The following is a 23,060-nucleotide window of genomic DNA, read 5'->3' as shown; positions in this document are numbered from 1 at the left end:
CTCCAATGGCTGCTACGGCCGGCACATCGTGCTGATCCGAAGCCAGGAGCCAGGTGCTTCTCCTGGTCTCCCATGCGGGTGCAGGGCCCAAGGACTTGGGGCATCCTTCACTGCCTTCCCGGGCCATAGCAGAGAGCTGGCCTGGAAGAGGGGCAACCGGGATAGAATCCGGTGCCCCAACCAGGACTAGAACCCGGTGTACCAGCGCCGCAAGGTGGAGGATTAGCCTGTTAAGCCACGGCGCTGGCTGAAAACCCATTTTTTGAGCACCTATGATTTGATAGATGATTTTACATATCATTTTGTTTAAACTTCACAGAAATCCCGGGAAGGAGTCCAATGAGAGGAATCATATGTTGGATACAGGTAATTATTAAAGTTCATGCTTTTGTTTTGGGTGTTATTAAGTTATTACATTATTAAAAAGAACTAACTAGATGTATAAATAAACGTTGGCCATGCATGAAATGTTGTGTCAAAAATCAAGTATTATGATCAATTAATTTGTGACCTAAGAATAATAAAAATTTTTAAAAAAAATCTCACGAGGTTGGTGCTGTGTCACAGTGGGTTAAAGCCCCAGCCTGCAATACCGGCATCCCATATAGGCGCAGTTTCGAGCAGCAGAGGGTGGCTCAAGTCCTTGGGCCCCTGCACCCACATTGGAGACCTGGAAGAAGCTCCTGGCTCCTGGCTTTGGATCGGCTCAGCTCCAGCTGTTACAGCCATTTGGGGGTAAATCAGAGGAAGGAAGACCTCTCTCATCCTCTCTCTCTCTACGTATCTCTGTAACTTTGTCTTTCAAATAAATAAATTTAATAAATATTTTAAAGAAATCTCATAATCTCATGTGCTATAATTATACCACTTCAACTATGAAGACACTGGCATTGAAAGAGGCTAAACAGGGGCTGGTGCTGAGGCATAGTGGGTGAGGCTGCCACCTGCAGTGCTGGCATCCCACGTGGGTGATAGTTCAAGTCTCAGCTGCTCCACTTCCAATCTGGCTCTCTGCTATGGCCTGGGAAGGCAGTGGAAGATGGCTCAAGTCCTTGGGCCCCTGCACCCGCGTGGGAGACCCAGAAGAAGCTCCTGGCTCCTGGCTTCAGATCAGCACAGCTCTGGCCATTGCGGCCATTTGGGGAGTGAAACAGCGGATGGAAGACGTCTTGACCTCTCTCTCTCTCTCTGTATCTTTCCTTCTCTCTCTGTGTAACTCTGACTTTCAAGTAAATAAATAAATCTTTAAAAAAAGAGAGAGAGAGAGGATAAACAACATGGCCCAAGTCACAGAGCCTGGAAGGCAGGGCCAGGATTTAAATTCAGCTTTATCTATCCCTAGAGCTCATGGAACATGCTCTTACCTTCCTACTGTGTTATTTCTGTTGTGTCAGTGTGCTAATGAGGAGCTACAGAAGGGGCCAGCCCCACCCGCCAACACATGAGAATGTAGCATCAGACAACGTTTTCCCATATATCTGAGGATCAGGTGGGCACGGTGTCTCACCGTTTGGTCTGCATGCCAGGCTTGTGAGGCACACCCTTCCTCTTCATGAGCTTCTCCATGGCATTGGGGTGAATTATTGGGCGGACAGGGTGTCGTTTGTAGGTCCCAGGGTACTTCTTTTCCACTGCTTGCTCGCGCCTGCAGAATGAGAGATAAAAGCCACAGCTCAGACACTGGAGATAGAAAGGATGGGCAGAATGCTGTCACAGGCTCATTGTACCCACAGGTTCTGGCCACACTTCAAATGCAGGTGACTTGAAAAACAAGGCTGTTATTCAGGTTAAAAAACCAAACCAGGCCGGTGCCGCAGCTCACTAGGCTAATCCTCTGCCTTGCGGCGCTGGCACACTGGGTTCTTGTCCCGGTCAGCACCGATCCTGTCCCGGTTGCCTCTCTTCCAGGCCAGCTCTCTGCTGTGGCCAGGGAGTGCAGTGGAGGATGGCCCAAGTCCTTGGGCCCTGCACCCGCATGGGAGACCAGGAGAAGCACCTGGCTCCTGGCTTCGGATCAGCGCAGTGCGCTGGCTGCAGCGGCCATTGGAGAGTGAACCAACGGCAAAGGAAGACCTTTCTGTCTGTCTCTCTCTCACTGTCCACTCTGCCTGTCAAAACAAAAAACAAAACAAACAAACAAAAAAAAAAACCAAACCAAGCCAAGCCAAGAAAGCACTAAACTCAAATGAACCTGACTTCATTCCTCACTTCTGTTCAGAGACACGGGCACAGGCTCTCTTCCCCAGCACAGTCCTGCCTATTTGCAGTAGCTTCAGTTTGGGTCAGGACTCCTGGGTCTGCTTGTCACCGTCAGGATTACATTAACCCACTTTCAGCAGCCACTTTACTTCCCTGGGGGATGATAAGCTCCCACCCATCCATGCCGCGCTCCTCCTGATGAGGGGCCGTGCTGCAGGGTAAAGTGCAAATGCTGTCCAGCGTGTGTTCCCCTGTGACCAGCTCTGTGGCAAGACCATCTGTACCGTCACGGGGGCAGGGACCTCTGCACAGCACATCCCTTAGGGATTGCTGGGTGAGTGGAAATAGTAGCTGCCGATTCTGAGTAGCAGCTACATGGAAGAGTTGTCTGTTTCTCTGACTGGCAGACTCAACTTGGTAAGCACAGGCACCTGTCTGGATACGTACTTAATGAGCTCCTTCTCCCGCATCTCCAGCTGCAGCATGATGGCACTCAGCTCCATGTATAAATTGTTGGCCCGCTCCAGCTTCCTCTCATAGTGCTCACGGATATCCAGAGCATGCCTACGAGAGAAAACACAGGATCAGCAAAGCCCACCTATCTGGGGGAGAACAAGGGTGAGCTGCAATGAAATGAGAATCAGGATGGTTTGTCTGAAAAGCGTTTGCCTAAGATCCCTCCATGTGTAAGGCTCCTTTGTTTGATGCAGTGACTCAGACAAGATGGAGCAGGAGATGGGAAATCCAAGCTCTTCACTCTGCTTATCGTTTAGGGCCCAATTCAGCCACTCAGAATAGCTACGAGGGTCACAGATAAAATCTGAATGTGACTTGTGCATAATTTGTAGCCCTCATCTGTGCGGTACTGGCACTATCTTAGTAAGAATACAGTATCGTGTACTCATATGTCAATGGAAATATGCAGTTAAGACTAACATCATCACTCATTTATGTGTATCCATGGCACAGATCACATCAGACATGGTGGTTGCTATGGTCTGAATGTTTGTGTTCCCCCAGTTACACCCTAGGTGATGATACCAAGAGGTGGGACTTTTGGGAGATGCTCTGGTCACAAGGGCTCTGATTGGATTATTGGGCGCCTGAAGGAGGCTGGAGGGAGTCCTTTCACCTGTTTGTGTGAAGACAGAGGGTGCCATCCATGAGGACTGGGCCCTCACCAGACACCACATCTATTGGTGCCTCCACCTTGGACTTTCCAGCCTCCAGAAACGTGAGAAATACATTTCTGTTGTTTCTTTTTCTTTTTCTTTTTTTTTAATTTGAGAGGTAGAGTTACAGATAGTGAGAAGGAGAGACAGAGAGAAAGGTCTTCTGCCCGCTGGTTCACTCCCCAAATGGCCGCAACAGCTGGAGCTAAGCCAATCTGCAGCCAGGAGCCTGGAGCTTCCTCCAGGTCTCCCACATAGGTGCAGGGGCCCAAGCACTTGGGCCGTCTTCCACTGCTTTCCCAGGCCACAGCAGAGAGCTGGATGGAAAGAGGAGCAGCTGGGACTAGAACCAGTGCCCATATGGGATGCCGGCACTGCAGGCGGAGGATTAACCTACTGTGCCACAACACTGGCCCCATCTGTTGTTTCTAACCACCCAGTTTATAGTATTTGTTATAGAAGGGTACTTTAAAAAGTACACATATTTTGAAAAAACTATGCATGAGTTTGAAATTTTTTGCACTCCAAAGTGAATTTATCTTTTAATTCCATTTTCCATGAGCTTTTTGAAATACCCTCACAGCAGCCCAATCAGATTAAGACAGTGGTTGTCTATGAGCCGTGTTGGGCCCCTTACTGGATTCCAAGCACCTCAAAGCCAGGGACTAAATATTATGCACATCTGGCCTCTGTGGCATCTGGGCCAGTGGCTGACAGAACAAACAGCACTGCTCCAGGAATTGCCGCAGATTTAGTAAAGGGGGAGAGCAGGATTGTGGGAGAGGATTAGAAAGAGATATGAAGGAGGGTTAATTTTCAGGGCAACCATGAAAGAGCACAACAAAAGCTGACGTGAAGGGCATGCAGGGAGTGCAATGCTGATTCACAGAGAGGCTCCTGGTCCCCTCTGAAGACCCTGCGTGGGCGGGGTGGGGGTGGGGATGGGAGGCGGAGCAGGACGGACCAGCTGACCTGAGCTCTTCTCTGCGCCTTCGAATGAGCTCTTCATCCAATCGGTGTATGCACGTTCCTTCACTTTTGATCTTTTCAAAGTGCTTTTTCACTTCTTCTCTCCATTCAGCCTGGGTAGGGACAAGTTAAGTTTTATGAATATTCTAGGAGTTTCAAACCCTGATATCATCATAAGATCATGTACAAAAACTTTTCCCCAAAAAAGCTTCTACATGCCTTTCCTGAACTTCCTATGTACTACCTGTATGGGCCTTATTCAGAATCTATGTTCAAGAAATATGTTAATTGATAGTAAAATATCTCATGCTACTCATCTGTATGTCCTATGACATTTTCTATATTTCTACTCCAATATATGATGCTGTCTTTCCCAGTTCTCCTGTAGCACTGGCTACCAGCAACATGACGGCTGGCCTAGGGGCCTTCACTTCTGGAACAAAAGAGCTCAAGATGGTAGCCAAGTCAGCCTAGTCAGAAAGGACAGCTCTTGGGGCTGCCTTTGTGGTACAGCAGATTGAGCCACCGCTTGTGACACCCAGCAACCCACCGCAGAGTGCCGGTTCAAGTCCCGGTTGCTCCACTTCTGATGCAGCTTCCTGCTAATACTCCTGTGAAAGCAGCAGAAGATGGCCCAAGTGCTTGGGCCCCTGCACCCATGTGGGAGACTTGGACAGTTCCAGGTTTCTGGATTCAGCCTAGCCCATCCCAGGCTATTGCAGCCATCTGGGGAGTGAACCATTGGATAGAAGATTTCTGTCTCTCCCTTTCTCTGTCATTCTGCCTTTGAAATAAATAAGTGGGCTATAAATATAGGAAACTGTATAGGAATTTGGAATTAAGAGAGAGAAGAGGAAAAAGAGAAACAGAGAGAGAAGAGCCAAACAACTTAACATCTGACAACATTTTTTGGGATAGGAATGAGTGTTCAATTTGTGATATCAATTTTTTGAAATTTAAACTCTCTCCTACTTCACAAAACTTCCATAAAGTCTCTGACATTTACCTTAGTTTTGGATGAGTATTTCTTTTTTTTTTTTTTAAATAAACATCTTTTAATTCCATTTTCCATGAATGATTTCAAGTCTCCTCATCTAGAACTGTATAGATGGAACAGGACTCATGTTATAGTCTGCTTTTTCTCCTTTTTTTTTTAAAAAATTTTTGACAGGCAGAGTGGACAGTGAGAGAGAGAGAGAGACAGAGAGAAAGGTCTTCCTTTGCCGTTGGTTCACCCTCTAATGGCCGCCGCGGTAGCGCGCTGCGGCGGGCGCACCGCGCTGTTCAGATAGCAGGAGCCAGGTGCTTCTCCTGGTCTCCCATGGGGTGCAGGGCCCAAGCACTTGGGCCATCCTCCACTGCACTCCCTGGCCACAGCAGAGAGCTGGCCTGGAAGAGGGGCAACCGGGACAGGATCGGTGCCCCGACCGGGACTAGAACCCGGTGTGCCGGCGCCGCAAGGCGGAGGATTAGCCTAGTGAGCCGCGGCGCCGGCCTTGGATGAGTATTTCTGTTTATTTGTTTCCCTGTCAGTTAATACCATTTTGCATTCCTACTAACAGCGTACAAGCGGTTCAGTTTCTCCACATCTTTGCCAATGCTTATTGTCTTTGTTTTGTTGACAATGACAATCCTATTTTTTGAGTTTTATGTAAAAGAACTAAATTCAGGATCTTGGGAATAGATGTTGTGGTATACCGGGTTAGGTCACCACCTGTGATGCCCACACTCCATATAGGAATGCTGGTTTGTAGCCTGGCTACTTTGCTTCTGATCCAGCTTCTTGCTAATGCATCTGGGAAGACAGCAGATAATGGCCCAAGTGATTAGATTCCTGCCACCCAGGCTCCATGTAGGAGACTGGATAGAGCTCCTGGCCAAGACTTGGCTATTGCCAGCATCTGGGAAGTCAAGCAGTAGATGGAAAAATCTTTCTCTTTTTCTCTCTTCCTCTCTTTGTCACTCTGCTTTTTGAAATTAAAACAAAAATCCTAGGCTTCCATAGCCTTGGCAGCTCATGACTAGAGCCTAGGGAGATTACTGACGCCATAAACAAGAGTGTCAAATTGTTAAATCAACAACAGGAGTCACTGTGTACTTACATCTCATGTGGGAATCTGTCCTTAATGTGTTGTCTAATGTGAAGTGATGCTATAACCAGTACTGAAACAGTATTTTTATACTTTGTGTTTCTGTGTGGGTGCAAACTGATGAAATCTTTACTTAGTATATACTGAATTGATCTTCTGTATATAAAGAGAATTGAAAATGAAAAAAAAAAAAACCTGGTGTTAAATTGGAAACTGCATAGAAAATTAATTAATTAAAAAAAATCATGTAGGATCTCTGTCTTTAATGTGCTGTACACTGTTATTTAATGCTATAACTAGTACTCCAACAGTATTTTTCACTTTGTGTTGCTATGTGGGAGAAAACTGTTGAAATCTTTGCTTAATATATACTGAACTGATCTTCTGTATATAAAGAGAATTGAAAATGAATCTTGATGTGAATGGAAGGGAAGAGGGAGCAAGAAAGGGGAGGGTTGCGGGTGGGAGGGAAGTTATGGGGGGGAAGCCATTGTACTCCATAAGCTGTACTTTGGAAATTTATATTCATTAAATAAAAGTTAAAAAAAAAATCCCTTTAAAAAAAACAGGATCTTAAAGAGATATTAGTACTCTCATGTTCACTGCACTATTCATAACAACCAAGACATGGAAATAACCTGAATGTCAATGGATGAATGGATAAAGAAAACTTGGTATAACCATATTACAGAATATATTTCAGCCTTAAGAAGGAGGGAAATTGGGGCCAGTGCTGTGGCGTAGCAGTAAAGCCTCTGCCTGCAGTGCCGGTATCCCATATGGGCGCCAGTTTGAGTCCCGGCTGCTCCTCTTCCGATCCAGCTCTCTGCTATGGCCTGGGATAGCAGTAGAAGATGGCCCAAGTCCTTGGGACCCTGCACCCATTTGGGAGACCCAAAAGAAGCTCCTGGCTTCTGGCTTCGGATCAGCACAGCTCCAGCGGTTGCAGCCAATTGGAGAGTGAACCAGTGAATGGAAGACCTCTCTCTCTCTCTGCCTCTCCTTCTTTCTCTGTGTAACTCTGACTCTAACTCTGGAATAAGCCAGTTCCAGAGGACAAATACTGTATAATGCCACTTATATGAGGTATGTAAAATAGTCAAATTCATAGATGCAAGGAGTAGAATGTTGTTTACTGAAGGAGTGTGTGCAGTGGGAATGGGAAATTGCTAATCGATGGATGTAAACTTTCAGTTATGCAAGATGGGTCAGTTCTAGAGATCACTCTCCAGTGTCAGGCCTGTGCTTAACAGTACCGTATGTGAAGAGCAGGCCTGATGTTAGGTGTTCTCACAATTAAAAAACATATCTCTGAAACATGAAAGAAACGATTCCTAAGTAACTGAATTTGTAGAAGGTTTGTTCCAAATTAGTGGTTTCTCATTTTTTTCAACAGAATTTTATTGTTGTTGTTAAATTTTTATTTACTATTTGAGAGGCAGAGAAAGAGAGAGAGAGAGTGAGCTCTCATCCACTGGTTCATTCCCCAAATGCCTGCAGCAGTGGGAGCCCAGAACTCAACTGAGGACTCTCACATTGGTGGCAGGAACTCAATTATTTGAGCCAACACTGCTGGCTCCTAGGATATGCATTGACAGGAAGCTGAAGGTCAGCAAGTGGAGCCAGGTATAGAACCCAGGCACTTTTGGATGATCTCTGACATCATAAAAAAAGAGTATTAATTGTTAAAGGAACAACAGTAGTCACTGTGCACTTGCTCCCCATGTAGGACCTCTGTCCATACTGAATTGTAATATGAAAATTGACTGCAAATTCTCTTCCCAAACTGTACTCTATATGTTGTGTGTGTGCATGGATACAAATTGTTGAAGTCTACGATTAGCATGGAGTTGGTCCTCTGTATATAAAGTCATACTAAAAATGAACCATAATGAAGGAGATGGGAGAGGTAGAGGGAGGTGGGATGGGAGCTGGGGGGGTTATGGGAGAAAGAACCACTATATTCCTAAAGTTGTATCTATATAAAAATGCATTCACTGGGGGTCAGCACTGTGGTGCAGTAGGTTAATCTTCCACCTGCGGCGCTGGCATCCCATATAGACACTGGTTCGAATCCTGGCTGCTCCTCCTCCAATCCAGCTCTCTGCTGTGGCCTGGGAAAGCAGTAGAAGATGGCCCAAGTGCTTGGGCCCCTGCATCGATATGGGAGACCAGGAAGATGCACCTAGCTCCTGGTTTCAGGCCGTTGTGGCCATTTTGGGAGTGAACCAACAGAAGGAAGACCTTTCTTTCTGTTTCTCCCTCTCACTGTAACTCTACCTCTCAAATAAATAAATAAATAAATAAATAAAATCTTTAAAAAAATAGGGGGTCAGTGCTGTGGCGCAGTGGGTTAATGCCCTGGCATGAAGCGCTGGCATCCCATATGGGTGCCAGTTCTAGTCCCGGCTACTCCACTTCCTGTCCAGCTCTCTGCAGTGGCCTGGGAAAGCAGTGGAAGATGGCCCAAGTCCTTGGGCCCCTGCACCCACATGGGAGACCCGGAGAAAGCTCCTGGCTTCTGGCTTCAGACTGTCGCAGCTCTAGCTGTTGTGGCCAATTGGGAAGTGAACCATTGGATGAAGACTTCTCTCTTTCTCTCTCTGTGTAACTGTGACTTTCGAGTAAAATAAATAAATCTTTAAAAAAAATAAAAATGTATTCATTAAATAAAAATTTAAAAAATACAAAAAAAAAAAAAAAAAAACAAGAACCCAGGCACTCTGATATGTAGGCATTTTAACTGACATATTAACTGTTAGGCTAAATGTCAGCCCCTCATCTGTTTTTATAAAAGAATTATAGTTGTTTTTAAAGTGATCATTCTGCTTATATATATATACATATATATGAAGTCTGATACATATATCATATGTATTTGATATATATATTTGATTTATATATATCATATATATATATGATTTGTTGCTTAAAAATTGAGAGAGAAACCTCTCTCTCAATTTTTAAGCAACAAATCCATCCAATGTCATCAGAAAGCCAAGGTCAAGAATGTATGAGTACTACCCCATTGTTTGGCATCAGGTCTTTGCATCTAAGCAATAAGTGAAAGTTTGCTGGAGCCCCAGGTAATGCTGTTGTCTCAATCACTAGATCAAAGCCATAGAGTGGGGAGAACATTTGAGCTTTAGAGACCTCAGAATGGTAAGTAAGAGCTGTTAGACCAGATAAGGAGAAGGTAGAGGCTCAGAGTTGGGTCTAAAGCAACCTCTTTGGGTAACAGTATGTCGCTGGATCCAGAACAGAACTTGAAGAAAGAAAGGACTAAGAAAAGAGTATCTCCCTCTGGTGGTGACAAGTCAGTTGTCATAGGCCAGATTTTTTTTTTTTTTTTTTTAATTCTAGGGGAAATAAACCTGAGATCTAGTTTATGATTGTGGGAAACTTGAAGAGAATCTTCGGAAGACTGAAACCTACAAAAAAGTAGATATTTCAAAAAAGAAGTGGCCTCCTGTGAAGAGGAAACAAGATGTGTGGGAAAACAGCAGTTACTAATTAATAATGTGTCTCTCCCAAAGAAATCATGTTCCTGGTAGATGTTGATTTGGAGTTTCATCACATACACTTAGATTCTTTATGTAATAGGAGTTCCAATTTGAGCTTAATCTGCGATTCAGACATATCTAAAGAAATGGAGGGTGGGAGGCCTGAGGCTAATTTGCAGGGACAGAGGCACCTGTGAGAGAGGCCCCCCCCCCCCCCGAGGGAAGAACTTGACCTTTAACACCACCACCGACATGAGAGTAGAGGGGCATCTCCCACTGTTTCACTAAAATATCTGTAAAATACACTGTGCCCGCAGCCAGCATTACCAGTCACCCTTCACACAGTGTAACTCAACAGGGAAAGAAGGGTTGGTTGCATGCACAGAACAATGTGCTGCTTGGGATCTTTAGAACTCCAGGATGTCATTACAGCAGGCAACGGTAGCTCTCAGCAGCTATGGAGGTGACTTAGGGATATAGAGACAATGGACTTTTCATAGAAAACAGAGATGGCTAGCCAATAGATACCCAGCAGATGCGAGGTAAGAGACTGCTGTATCTGGTTCAGATCAGTGGAAAGCAGGACAGTCATAAAAAAAAAAAAAATGACCTAAATGAAAGATCTCTGTGAATGAGATCCCAGCGGAAAGAACGGGCCATCAAAGAAGGAGGTACCTTTCTCTGAAGGGAGGAGAGAACTTCCACTTTGACTATGGCCTTGTCTAAATAAGATCGGAGTTGGCGAACTCAAGAGGCTTCCATAGCCTTGGCAGCTCATGACAAGAGCCTCGGGTGATTACTGACGTCAAAAATAAGAGTGTCAATTGTTAAATCAACAACAGGAGTCACTGTGCACTTACTCCCCATGTAGGATCTCTGTCCTTAATGTGTTGTACTATGTGAATTAACGGTATAACTAGTACTCAAATAGTACTTTATACTGTGTTTCTGTGTGGGTGTAAACTGTTGAAATCTTTACTTAGTATATACTAAATTGATCTTCTGTATATAAAGATAATTGAAAATGAATCTTGATGTGAATGGGATGGGAGAGGGAGTGGCAGATGGGATGGTTGCGGGTGGGAGGGAGGTTATGGGGGGAAAAAGCCGCTATAATCCAAAAGTTGTACTTTGGAAATTTATATTTATTAAATAAAAGCTAAAAAAAGAAAAAAAAAGAATTGATATTAAATAAAATTTGCTTAAAGACAAAAAAATACATAAGGCAATTTAAGATCCCCACTGCTCATTGGGGACTCCTCAGAAGTACATGTGGTGGAAAGGTAGGCAGAGGGAACTACTTAACAAGGTACTTAAATTCTGTGCAAGCAAGTAAGGAAAAAATCAAGTGACCCTGGGGCTAATACCATTAATGATATGCTCTTTATGTTCCAGGTGAAGTCTGAGAAACTCCATAACATTTAGGACTTTGTCTTTTGTCATCTTCCAGCTATCCAATCAGTAGATAGGTGTTCTTAGGCTCAAACCTTGCATCTATTACAGGAATGTTACAATAAAATTGAATCAGGGGCTGGTACTCTGGCATAGTAGTTGAAACCTCTGCCTGTGGTGCCAGCATCCCATACGGGCTCATGTCCTGGTTCTTGTCCCAGCTTCTACTCTTCCAATCCAGCTCTCTGTTTATGCCCTGGGAAAGCAGTGGAAGATGGCCTAAGTGCTTGGGTCCCTGCACCCACATGGGAAGCATGGAGGAAGCTCCTGGCTCCTTGCTTCAGATTGGCCCAGCTCCGCCCATTGCAGCTATTTGGAGAGTGAACTAGAGTATGAAAGACATCTTTCTTTCTCTCTCTGCCTATGCCTCTCAAATAAATAAAGATAATTTAAAAAAGATTTATTTATTTGAGAGGCACAGAGGGAGAGACAGAGACGTTGTCCATCCAGTGATTCACTCCCCAAATGGCTACAACAGCTGGAGCTGGGCCCATCTGAAGTCAGGAGCCACAAGCATCTTCCTGGTCTCCCACATGGGTGCAAGGGCTGAAAGACTTGGGTCATCTTCTGCTGCTTTCCCAGGCACATTGGCAGGGAGCTGGATTGGAAGTAGAGTAGCCGGGACTTGAACTGGTGCCCATACAGGATGACGGCACTGCAGATGGTGGCTTTACCCACTATGCCACAGTGCCAGCCCCAGTCAGCAAATCTTTAAAAAATAAAATTTAATCAATAGATGAATGGAAAAACAAAATATGGTATGTATGATGAAATATTATTTAGCCAAATAGTACTGAAGCTCTGACATATGTCACAGTATAGATGAAAACATGCTAAGTGGAACTAGTTAGAGACAAACTACAAATATCGTGTAATTCCACTGAAATGAAATATCTAGATAAATTCAGAGACAGAAATAGAGATACTAGGAGGAAGGAGAAATGGGAAGTTATTTTTAAAGGAGTGATTAAAATTTTCGGAAATAGTGGTGATAGTGTCACAACATTGTGAATGTAATTTAATGTTACTGAATTGTACTCTTAGAAATGGCTAAAATGGCAAATTTCACACTATATATGTTTTACCACAATTTTTAAAAAATATTTATTTATTTGAAAGGCAGAGAGAGATATCTTTCATCTGCTAGTTCATTTCCCAAATGCCTGCGACTGTGCTAGGCTGAAGCTGGAAGCCAGGAACTCAGTACGGGTATCTCACATTGGTGGCCAGGGTGAAGTATTTGAGCCATCACCTGCTGCCTTCCAGGGGATGCATCAACAGGAAGCTAAAATCTGAAGTGGAGCAGGGACTTGAACTCAGGTATTCCGGTATGGGGTGTGGGCACCCTAAGTGGCATCTTAACCACTACACCAAATGCCCATTCCCCCTTACCACAAGTTTTAAAAAAGTAAACAAAACAAACAAAACAAAAAGTTGAGCCACTTCAAGCCTAGCTTAAGGAATAGCAAACCAGGAAGCTGGGGGCATAGTGGGAAACCACAGCCTCTGAATCAGAAAAGCCTTAGAGAGCATCAAATTCTTAACTGGTACGTGAGTTGTCTCTGCTGGCTCCCTAGGATGAGTGCCCAGCCTCTGCCTACACATCTACTCTCTTATGAGGACTTTGCTCATAAGCTTAGTGCAACTCTCAAGCCCTGAACTTCCGGGTGCTTATGGTGGCACTCCAGGAGAAGCTGGATGGTGCAAAGGCAGTGGGTGGTGGAAGAACTTGGAAGCAGATCACATAACCCACTCAGCAGGTGGGATCAGGGACAGGGCTACCATGTTTTCCACAGATGCATATCAAGTGTTAGCTGAATAGCAGGAGCAGTAACTGCCTAAGTGGAGAAAGGGTGATTGTCTAGGAATGCAGCATCCTATTGCACTAAAAGTGGCAGAAACTCATATTGCACTGAAATTGGTTGCTTTGTCATCTGTGCTATAAATGCTGTGTCTTTGCTCATGGGCTGTTTAAGGGGAACAGATGTATTTTCTCTTTGGAAGGAGTCAGCTGGACCCTAGGCAGGACTCTTGGCTGACAGCTCCGGTGGAAGGTGGAGACCAGGGGCCAGGAACTACTCGTTGATAATAGACACCGAGAGGATTTTGTCAGCAGGCAGGATGAGGCAAGGCGTCAGGGACAAGACTGCTAGAGAAAGAGCAAAACCATGTGGGTACCAGTGCTTTCCTACTGAAAAGACAGAAAAAGTAAAACACAGTAAGAGTTCTCTAGCTGCCGTCTTATTTATTTTGGGAGTTCATCAGAAAAAATTACTCAGATGCAAAAACTCAAAGTAGGCTTAATTTTTGTAGCCTTGTGGGAGGGAATAATAACATATTTCAATTGAACAGTTCTTGATAGTTTACAATGTACTTGCATTTTCATCTTACTATGCAGTCTTTGTGGAAATTCCCTAAGGAAGGGAAGACAGGATTATCATCACTGTTTAGATGAGTAAGATGAAGCTCAGAGAAGTCCAGTGATCACACAGTAGTGACAGGAAAGAGTTTACACTCAAGGTCTCTTGTTTTTCTCAGTACTTCACTAGCCAGTTCATAAATTCTGTATTATCATTAGCCAGAGAGTCTCAACTTCAGACCAGAGACAAAGTGGATTGTAAATACTTGAAGATTTTCAGGAATTACCAAGAATAGCAAATTTGGGTTTAAGGAAAAGTGATTTCCCCCTAAATTTTATTTATTTTCATTTCATTTGAAAGGCAGAGACAGAGACAGTCAGACAGAGATTTGCTAGTTTACTCCTCAAATGCTTGTAGCAGCCAGAGTTGGGTCAGGTCAAAGCCAGGAGCCTGGAACTCAATCTAGGTCTCCCATGTGGGTGGCAGTGACCCACATGCTTGAGCTATCACCACTGTCTTCCAGAGTGCACATTAGTAGGAAGCTGGAATTAGAAGTGGAGCCAAGACTCAAACCCAGGTACTTGGATATGGGATATGAGCATCCCAACTGACATTTTAACTTCTGCACTAAATGCCAATCCCCAGAAGGTAAAATTTTATGCAGGAAGAATAAATATTAAAAGATGCTAGGCTGGGTGTATGGTTAAGATGCCAGTTGGGATGTCTGTATCCTGTATCAGAGTACTTGGATTTCAGTCCCTGGATTGAGTGCTGCGCTCCTGGCTTCAACCTGGCCAAGAGCCAGGTGGCTATCTAGGGTGAACTAGCAGGTGGGAGCTTTGTCTGTCTCTCTCTGCCTCTCAAATAAATTTTAAAGATAAGAATTGTATCTGACTTCTCAAAAGCCACATGAGCAAGAAGAGATTGGATTGAAATATTAAAAAAAATTTTTTTAAGGTGCTACCATGTCTAAATATTTGTGTTCTACCCTAACTCATATGTTGAAATCTTAACACTCAAGGTGATGGTAGTAGCAAGAGGGCCTTTGGAAGGTGTGTCCTCATGAATGGGTGAGTGCCCTTATGAAATGGGCCCAAGGGAATTTTCTTTTCCACTATGTGAAGACACAGTGAGAGGCATCATCTATGAACCAGAACTCAGGGCCTCCCCAGATACCAAATCTGCGGGCACCTTGGACATGATCTTGAGCTTCTCAGCTTCAGAACTGTGAGAAATAAATTTCTGTTGTTTACAATCTACCCAGTGTGTGGTATTTTCTTATAGCAACCCAAATTAAGACAAAGGCCCAGTGCACCAAATTTTCTCCTGCCCTTCCTCGTCTTGCCTTCTTTTCCTCTCCTATTCTTGCCCTCCAAGGTACTTTTCTATTTTAACGTGTCATGCTATGGTATCCTGATATAGAAATGAGTTGGTCCAAGTGAAGTTACGGCCTGTGGATGCTTAGTTGTCCTGCGTAGTAGCACATGGTAGTTTCTCAGAAAATGTACTAGCTTTAGAACTGATACTTCCAGTAAAATCTGTTTAGAATTTTAGGTTTCCCAAATTACAGAGTTATACTGACTGTCTTAATGGCTTGTGATTTATTAGTAATCTCAACTAAAACTTGCTCTGAGCTCTGGTTGCAGTCATATCCTAAAGTTTCCTAGAGACTACTTTCATTCTCTTTCATTTCACAAAAGGGCTAAGTCTTTTCTGAATATTAACAGAATACATTTGAAAGATTTCTTAGCCATGGCTTTATATCCACATGTGTTTGAATAGAGAGGCAATAGTTTCATTGGTTCTAAGGGAATTTATCTGAATGCATATCAAAGAACATAGGAAATCTCATGAAATCAACTGCCTATGCTTCTTTATTTTCTCTAAAACCAAATATTTCACTTACATAGCACTTTATAAACACTAAAAACCTATAGTGGCAAGTGTGTTTAAAGACACCGTTATTGTGGGAGCTAAGTTTGTGGATCATAAACATTGTGTTAGAACTTTGGGCAAGTTGTCTGGAGTTTTGGCATAGCAGGTAAAGCTGCCGCTGGCATCCCATATGAATGCTGATTTGTGTCCCAGTTGCTCCACTTCCAATCTGGCTCCCTGCTAATGGCCTGGGAAAAGCAGCAGAAGATGGACCAAGTGCTTGAGCCTCTGCCATCCATGTGGGAGACTTGGATGAAGCTCCTGGCTCTTAGCTTCAGCCTGGCCCAGTGCTGGCATGAACCAGCGGATAGATCTCTCTAACACTGACTTTCAAAAACAAACAAATAAAAACTTTCTTAGGTCCTCTAATAATGACTCTGTCCCTTATTTTAGACCCTGTGTATTTTAATCTGCTTGTTAGATTCGTTTTCTCCAGACTTGAAACTGTGAAATTCGAGATGGCCAGGCACGTGAAGCCTCAAATGGAAGTAGTTTCTGCCTGCTGGCACTGCGTGTCCCTCAAGAAGTGACCTCCTGCTGGAACCCTGTCTTGACTGCCATTCCCTATGCTGCCCCTTCTCAGCTTGAAGAAGCCAGAACGGTCATCGTCCCATATCTCCTAACAGAAGTTAGGGTCCATTCTTCTGGGGAAGGGAATGTGTGGAGTCAGGCACGTTTATAGGCAGTCAGGTTGGTCCTGGTGGAAACTGAAGGTGCAAAATGCTTGTTTTCCCCAAGAGTTACCCTTAGCTAGGTCAAAAGTGCCTACGCCACTCCTTGGGAGCTTCCAATCTTATCATGAGAATAGCAAGGGAGTGGCGATTTCATCCTCCTGAATTGTGAAAACAAGTTACCTAACCCACCCTTTTGATGGCTTTTTGCTTTATCATGAGCAAGCCAGACAGGGCAAATAAGATTACAAATCAGGTCTTTTGATGGGTTTTGTCCTTCTAACTAATGAGTGTCAGTTCCCCCCCAAAAGTTGTGCTTAAAAACCCCACTACCACCAGCCCCTTCAGGTTTTGCCTCGTTTGGAGCCCCCATCCTGGCTACTCCACCAGGTGGTCTTTGATTTAAATAAATCATGCTTTAAAAATAAATAGATAAATAAAAATTTTTTTTTGAATCTCAAAAAAAAAAAAAAAAAAGAAAGAAAGAAAACCTTCAGGCAATAAGACAAGAGTGTATTCCTTAGAAATTGGAAAGAAAACCAAACCCTTGTACCTTCATGAAGATATTTCTCATGTCTGATGGGCTGAGTGTTTCTAATTACCAGACACCAGAGAAGCAAGTACTCCAAGTCTCTAGTAGGGCAGTAGTAAGGCATATCCAAGGACATGCTTAACTCTCAGGGGGTGAAATCTTTCCCAAAGGTCAGTACTCTTTCAACACACACTTTCCTGGAAGATAAACGCATCACCTGCGGGGGATGGGAGGCCATGAGAAATAGAGAGAATGCCTTTAAATGGTGGTCCCCAAACTTTGGTCTCAGAACCCCATTACTCTCTCTCTCTTTTAAAGATTTATTTATTTACTTAATTGTTTATTTGAGATATAGAGTTATAGAGAGAGGTAGACAGAGAGAGAGAGAGAGAGAGAGAGAAAGAAAGAGAGAGAGAGAGAGGTCTTCCATCTGCTGATTAGCTCCCCAAATGGCCGCAATGGCTGGAGCTGAGCCGATCCAAAGCTAGAAGTCAGGAGCTTCTTTTGGATTTCCCATGTTGGGTTCAGGGGCCCAAGCACTTGGGTCATCCTCCACTGCTTTCCCAGGCACATTAGCAGGGAGCTGGATCGCAAATGTAGCAGCTGGGACTCAAACCAGCACTCATACAGGATACTGGTGCTGCAGGCTGGGGCTTTAATCTGCCGTGCCACAGTGCCACTCCCCACCCTTAAAAATTAGACCCAAAGAGCTTTTGTTTATGTGGGCAACATCTCTACTGGTACTTATTAGACTAGAAATTGAAACTGAGAATTAGGCACTGGGACATATAAGCAAACGTTCACTATCCATCAGAGCTACTTCACCACTCTGTGTCATGTGAATGAAAAAGGTAAATGACAAGGTAATATTATCATGAAAACAGCCTTAAAAGGGCTCTAGGGGACCTCTGGAAGTCCCCAGATCACATTTTGAGAACTGCTACCTTACACTTGGAAGAGCCAGATTATTTTGTTTTATTAACATTTTTCTCATTATTAGCTTTAAAATATGTAGCTGTACACTTTTCTTTTCCCGAGTTAACTTTCTTTGTATTTTAGTCTTTTTTTAGTTAACTGGTAATAAAATATCTTTTTTAAAGACAAATGTTTGAAATGATACTAGAAGTCAATGGGGAGATGGATGTTCATGTTACAAAAATTCATTTTAGAAACACAGTAAAAAAGTTAAAAGAAAAAAATAAGAAATTCAGTAATACAATAGTTAAATCTGTAATCACAAAGTTATAAATTAGGTTCATCAAAAGCCATGGTTTCAACCCTTTTGATATTTTCCGGGCCTGGGAGGGGTAAGGCCCTTACTCCTTTTTGCTACTCCCTATTCACAGTGATGATGGTTAGACCACCAATCCTTATGACATTTACAAGCCTTTTCATTTAAGAGCCACAATTCCCCCTTTCTAGATTCGTGCCCTTACAAAGTGCTGTTGTAGATTCTCTTGTCAACAGGTGAAAACTGTTTCTCAATCTCTAGACTCTAGGTTGTACTTTGAGTTGCTCTGGACAATGGGACATTAGCAGACATGATGCAAACACAGGCTTGACAATCACTTGTATCTTGTGGGGTGCTCACTTGCTGCATCTGTTATTTTGGGAACTCGACATGACCAAGCTCAGGCTAGCCTGCTTAAGAGGCTGTGGAGGCAGCTGAGGTGCTCCAGCCAACGACCAGGCTATTGCCTGGCTTGTGGGTGAGGCTGTCTCAGGACCACCTGCCAGCCAATCAGGCAATGGACTTGCAGACACCTACGTGAGCCGGTCAAAGCCAGCAGGAGGAGAAGGGTCAAGCCCAAATCACCAACCCACAGAATCATGAATTAAATAAATGCTTCTTGTCTTAAGCTATAAGTTTTGGGATGATTTTAGTACAGTACGAAGACCAACACATACATTAAATCATGTTTTATTTAGAACTACTTGTGACACACTTAGAGTTAGGGAAAAGAGTCTCTCTAGGCCTAATTGTATCATGGGTGCTTTCTGGTTTTAAACTTTCCTCTTCTATACTTCAAGGAAAGCTTTCCTACTTTTCTACTTCAAGGAAAGTAATATTTTCATTAAGGTCAGCAGTAATTCTATGTCAAATTTTGTACATTATAGTTTTTACATTAATTTTTCCTTTTTTCTTCAACAATTTCACCGGATACTACTATAAGGATGACATTCTGATGTGTTCGTTTTGAGTGAGATAACAATATAGGCTAAACACTTTGAAAAACTCCCAAATGTCATATACATGAAGTATCACAATCACTGTCTCACAATAAATAGAGTTACATAACTGTTGTAGGAAGGAGAATGGCCCCTTTGTAAGAGTTACTCGTCTCACCCAGTAACTGTCCATCTGTTCCACAGCACCTGGCAGGAAGTTTCCTGGCTTACCTGAGACTTGAAGTAAGTTTCCTGTGGGGTGGCGAGGACATCTGCGGACGCGATATCTAAATGCATGAGCGTCTGCCGAAAGGAAGGCCGATTGCGAGGTTTACTCTGCCTGGAAGTGAAAAAGACAGCTGTGCGTTTTGGAACTTGTGTCCAGGAGGATGGATACTCTATGGAACTTTTAGAAAAGGTATTTACTCCAAATTGGCTATATGTCAGTTTTCATGTACCGAAGAGCAAAAGGAAAATGTAATTATGAGATAATATCTGATGATGAAATGGAAACCTAGAATCAGTGAACTATTGGAGGATAATCCATCTAGGTGGTAAAGTAATAGTCATCATTTACTAAAGCCTACTATTTCAAGACATCATACAAAAATTTTTCTTCATAAATTTTAATTAGTTGCTATACAACAACTCTAGGAATAGGTGCTGTCACTATTTTACAAATGAGAAAGTTGACTCTTGGGTGACATGCCCAAAATCACAAGTTGGAGAAGGGAAGAGTTAGCATTTGAGCTCCAAAATTCTCAAACTCTACAGCTCCTAGTCTTCACTCCAAGGTGATCTCTTCAAATACATGTTAGAGACTTCCCTGCTGTTGTAGAGGAATTTTATATATACTTTTGAGGAAGAAGGTAAAGGGAAGAGTAGGGGAAACATATTTCTTACCATGTCTGTTTCATAAGGATCTTGAATCCATCAGGACAGGTGGAAGGAACTGGAAGGTGCAGGCTATTGCTTCCAACACCCCAAATGATGGCTGAAGAATCTACATCTTTGTAAGGAATCTCCCCTGTCAACAGCTCCCAAAGCACCACTCCAAAAGACCTATGGTGATACCAGGAACAGGTTCAAGACATTTCAGAAACACTTGTTTCTATGCCCATTATTTATTAAGTTTAATCAAATGAAGCACACACCTAATTTAAAAATTGTAATATTGTCATAAGAAAAATAGAAACATCCAGGGAAACTTTAAGGGGTAACCAAAACTTCAAGATATTAAAATATATTATCACAGGGCCTCAATAATTAATTCTGGTGCCAGAATAAACAGCCAGACTAATGGATGGGAACAGAAATCCAGAAATAGGGGCCGGCTTCATGGTATAATGGGTAAAACCACCGCTAGTGATGCCGGCATTCCATACAGGCGCCAGCTTGAGTCCCAGCTGTTCCACTTCCAATTCAGCTCCCTGCTAATAGCCTAGGGAAAGCAGTGGAAGATGGCCCAAGTGTTTGGGCCCTTGCCACCAACATGGAAGACCTGGATGAAGCTCTTGGCTTTGGCCTGGCCCAGCCATGGCTGTTGTGGTCACCTAGGGAGTGAACCAGTGGACGGAAGATCTCTATCATTCTCTATCTCTCCTGTTCTCTCTACAACTCTGACTTTCAAATCATTTTTATTTAAATAAATCAATAAATGGACTAAATGTATACAGACATTGGGTACACTTACATGAGAGAAGTGATGTAGGGAAAAATTGATTCAATGAATGTTGTTGGGACAACAGGGAACAGATTAAATCTATACCAAACACCAAGATAAATTATAAATGGATCAAATATTTAAATGTGATAAATGAAATAATAAAAATCCTAAAAGAAACCTTCGAGGGGAGATTTCTATTATAACCCCTGGGTGATAAAGGCTTTTCTAACTATGAAACCTAGATGCCATAGACGAAAAGACTGATAAATCAAATTGTATTTTAAAACACATTTTTTTTTGTATTTTAAAAGGCTAACCTTTTATATAATAATTGTTATTACTCTATAAAATATTCATTAATTAATGAGAATGAAGACCAGAAATTTGAGCAAAGAATGTGAGTGCTCACAACTAAGAAATTACAATTGGCTCTTGAACATACCAAAATATGAATAACTTTGCTTATAATAAAAGGAATACAAATTGAAATGTACCCAAGATACCATTGTTTACCTACATGCTTGGCCAAAGTTCGTAAGTTTAACACATTTTGTTGGTGAAGCTGAGAAAACCCTCATACTCTATTTTGGTGGGAACTTAAATTGGTATATTCCCTAGGAAGGACACTTTGGTAATAATCTTATGAGTGACAAATGTTCCCACATTTCTTTTTATTTACTTAGTTATCCTATTACTCTAGTTTGACATGCAATTTTTTTTAAAAAAATTATTTATTTATTTATTGAAAGGCAGATAGAAGAGAGAGAAAGAGATCTTCCATCTACTGGTTCCAGATGGCTTCAACAGCCAGGGCTGGGCCAGCCAGAAGCCAGGAGCCTAGAACCCCACTGGATCTCCCTTGTTGGGTACAGGGGCCCAAGGACTTGGGCCATTTTCTGCTGCTTTCCCAGACACATAAACAGGGAGCTGGATTGGAAGTAGAGTAGCCAGGACTCAAACAAGTGCCCATATTGGATGGTGGTATTATAGACAGTGGCTTAACCTGCTATATCACAATCTTGGCCCCTACATGCAATTTTTTTAAAAAAAGATTTATTTATTTATTTATTTGAAAGGCAGAGCTACAGAGAGGCAGAGAGAGACAGAGAGAAAGAGGTCTTCCATCTGCTGGTTAACTCCCCAGATGACTGCAATGGCTGGAGCTGAGCCGACCTGAAGTCAGGAGCCAGGAGCTTCCTCTGGGTCTTCCATGCAGGTGCAGGGGCCCTAGGACATAAGCCATCCTCCAAAATGCCCTCGCAGGCCACAGCAGAGAGCTGGATTGGAAGAGGAGCAGCCGGGACTTGAACCAGTGCCCATATGGGATGCTGACACTGCAAGCGGTGGCTCTACCTGCTATGCCATAGCACCAGCCCCCCTACACGCAATGTTAACATGTGTTATTTGTTTGGTTTTAAGCCTGAAAGCTACTACTCGCCAACTTTAAGGGGGAAAAAAGCAACTGCAGGAGAAAATTGTTAATAGTAAAGACTAGAAACTTCAGAGGAAAAACTGATAAAGATTAAAAAACAAAGCACAGCTCATAGAGGCTGTTCAATAAAAGCGCAAATGGTCTTACTTATGTTCCTAAAATAAGTCTAGAGCACTGAACTCTATGACAGCAAAATATGTTACTGATTTGTGTGATCACGTATGAGTCATCAAGAACAGATAAACGTTGTTTAATGTACTTTACTCAAGACAAGTGGTGATTATGCAGTACATTTCAGAAAGACTTCTATACTAGATGGCCATCTAGAGTAAACTTTGTTTTCCAGAAGGTTCTGAATATTCTCTGAAGGCCCCCCCAAACTACTGATCTACTGAATGGATATTCGCCCTTACTCCCCTCTACTCTTTCTCACCAAATATCATACTGGGTGGTCCCTCAGATAATGAGACTGCAATCAACCAGAAGTGAGCAACACTGAAGAATATTCTGGGGAAATAAAAGTGTTGCAGGATAAAAGTGCTAAGAGGGTGAAAGTGGGAAAAGGCTTTCTGGCTGGCACAAGTGATGTCACTCACCATATGTCGACTTTTTCTGAGACAGGTTCATTCCGTATCACCTCTGGCGCCATCCATGCAACGGTGCCAGCAAAGGACATCTTGGTACTTTTATCGCTGAGTTCCTTAGATGTCCCAAAATCTGAAATTTTTACTGCATCTGTGTGAGTCACTAAGACACTTTAAAAAGAAATAAAGAAAACATCCAGATCATTAGTACTAATGAAAACCATGACTCTAAATGGCAACTGAAGGTTTTGCTCACTGCCTCCTACTTTGCAGAATTCAACCTGTAATTTCGAATATTACCAGAGCATTAGCTATGCATTAGAAAA

At 43.0% G+C, this 23,060-nt stretch overlaps 1 protein-coding gene across 5 annotated transcripts in view; it reads right to left on the bottom strand.

Annotated features, from left to right (window-relative positions):
- The window catches only part of MAP3K13 (mitogen-activated protein kinase kinase kinase 13), a 202,362-nt gene that overhangs the window by 15,874 nt on the left and 163,428 nt on the right, over positions 1–23,060 (bottom strand). For all 5 annotated transcript variants that reach the window (XM_062210828.1, XM_062210836.1, XM_062210847.1 and 2 more), the window contains 6 exons: positions 22,747–22,905; positions 19,956–20,114; positions 19,284–19,392; positions 4,344–4,453; positions 2,647–2,763; positions 1,508–1,645 (listed from right to left, as the gene is read on the bottom strand). In XM_062210828.1, the coding sequence (XP_062066812.1) occupies positions 1,508–1,645; positions 2,647–2,763; positions 4,344–4,453; positions 19,284–19,392; positions 19,956–20,114; positions 22,747–22,905 (792 nt within the window). The remainder of the gene's footprint in view (positions 1–1,507; positions 1,646–2,646; positions 2,764–4,343; positions 4,454–19,283; positions 19,393–19,955; positions 20,115–22,746; positions 22,906–23,060) is intronic.

The sequence above is a fragment of the Lepus europaeus genome, chromosome 2 (assembly GCF_033115175.1).
Source record: "Lepus europaeus isolate LE1 chromosome 2, mLepTim1.pri, whole genome shotgun sequence".
In the NCBI taxonomy this organism is placed as follows: domain Eukaryota; kingdom Metazoa; phylum Chordata; class Mammalia; order Lagomorpha; family Leporidae; genus Lepus; species Lepus europaeus.
Note: the sequence above shows the minus strand (reverse complement) of the source record. Positions and strands in the feature narration are given on the sequence as shown.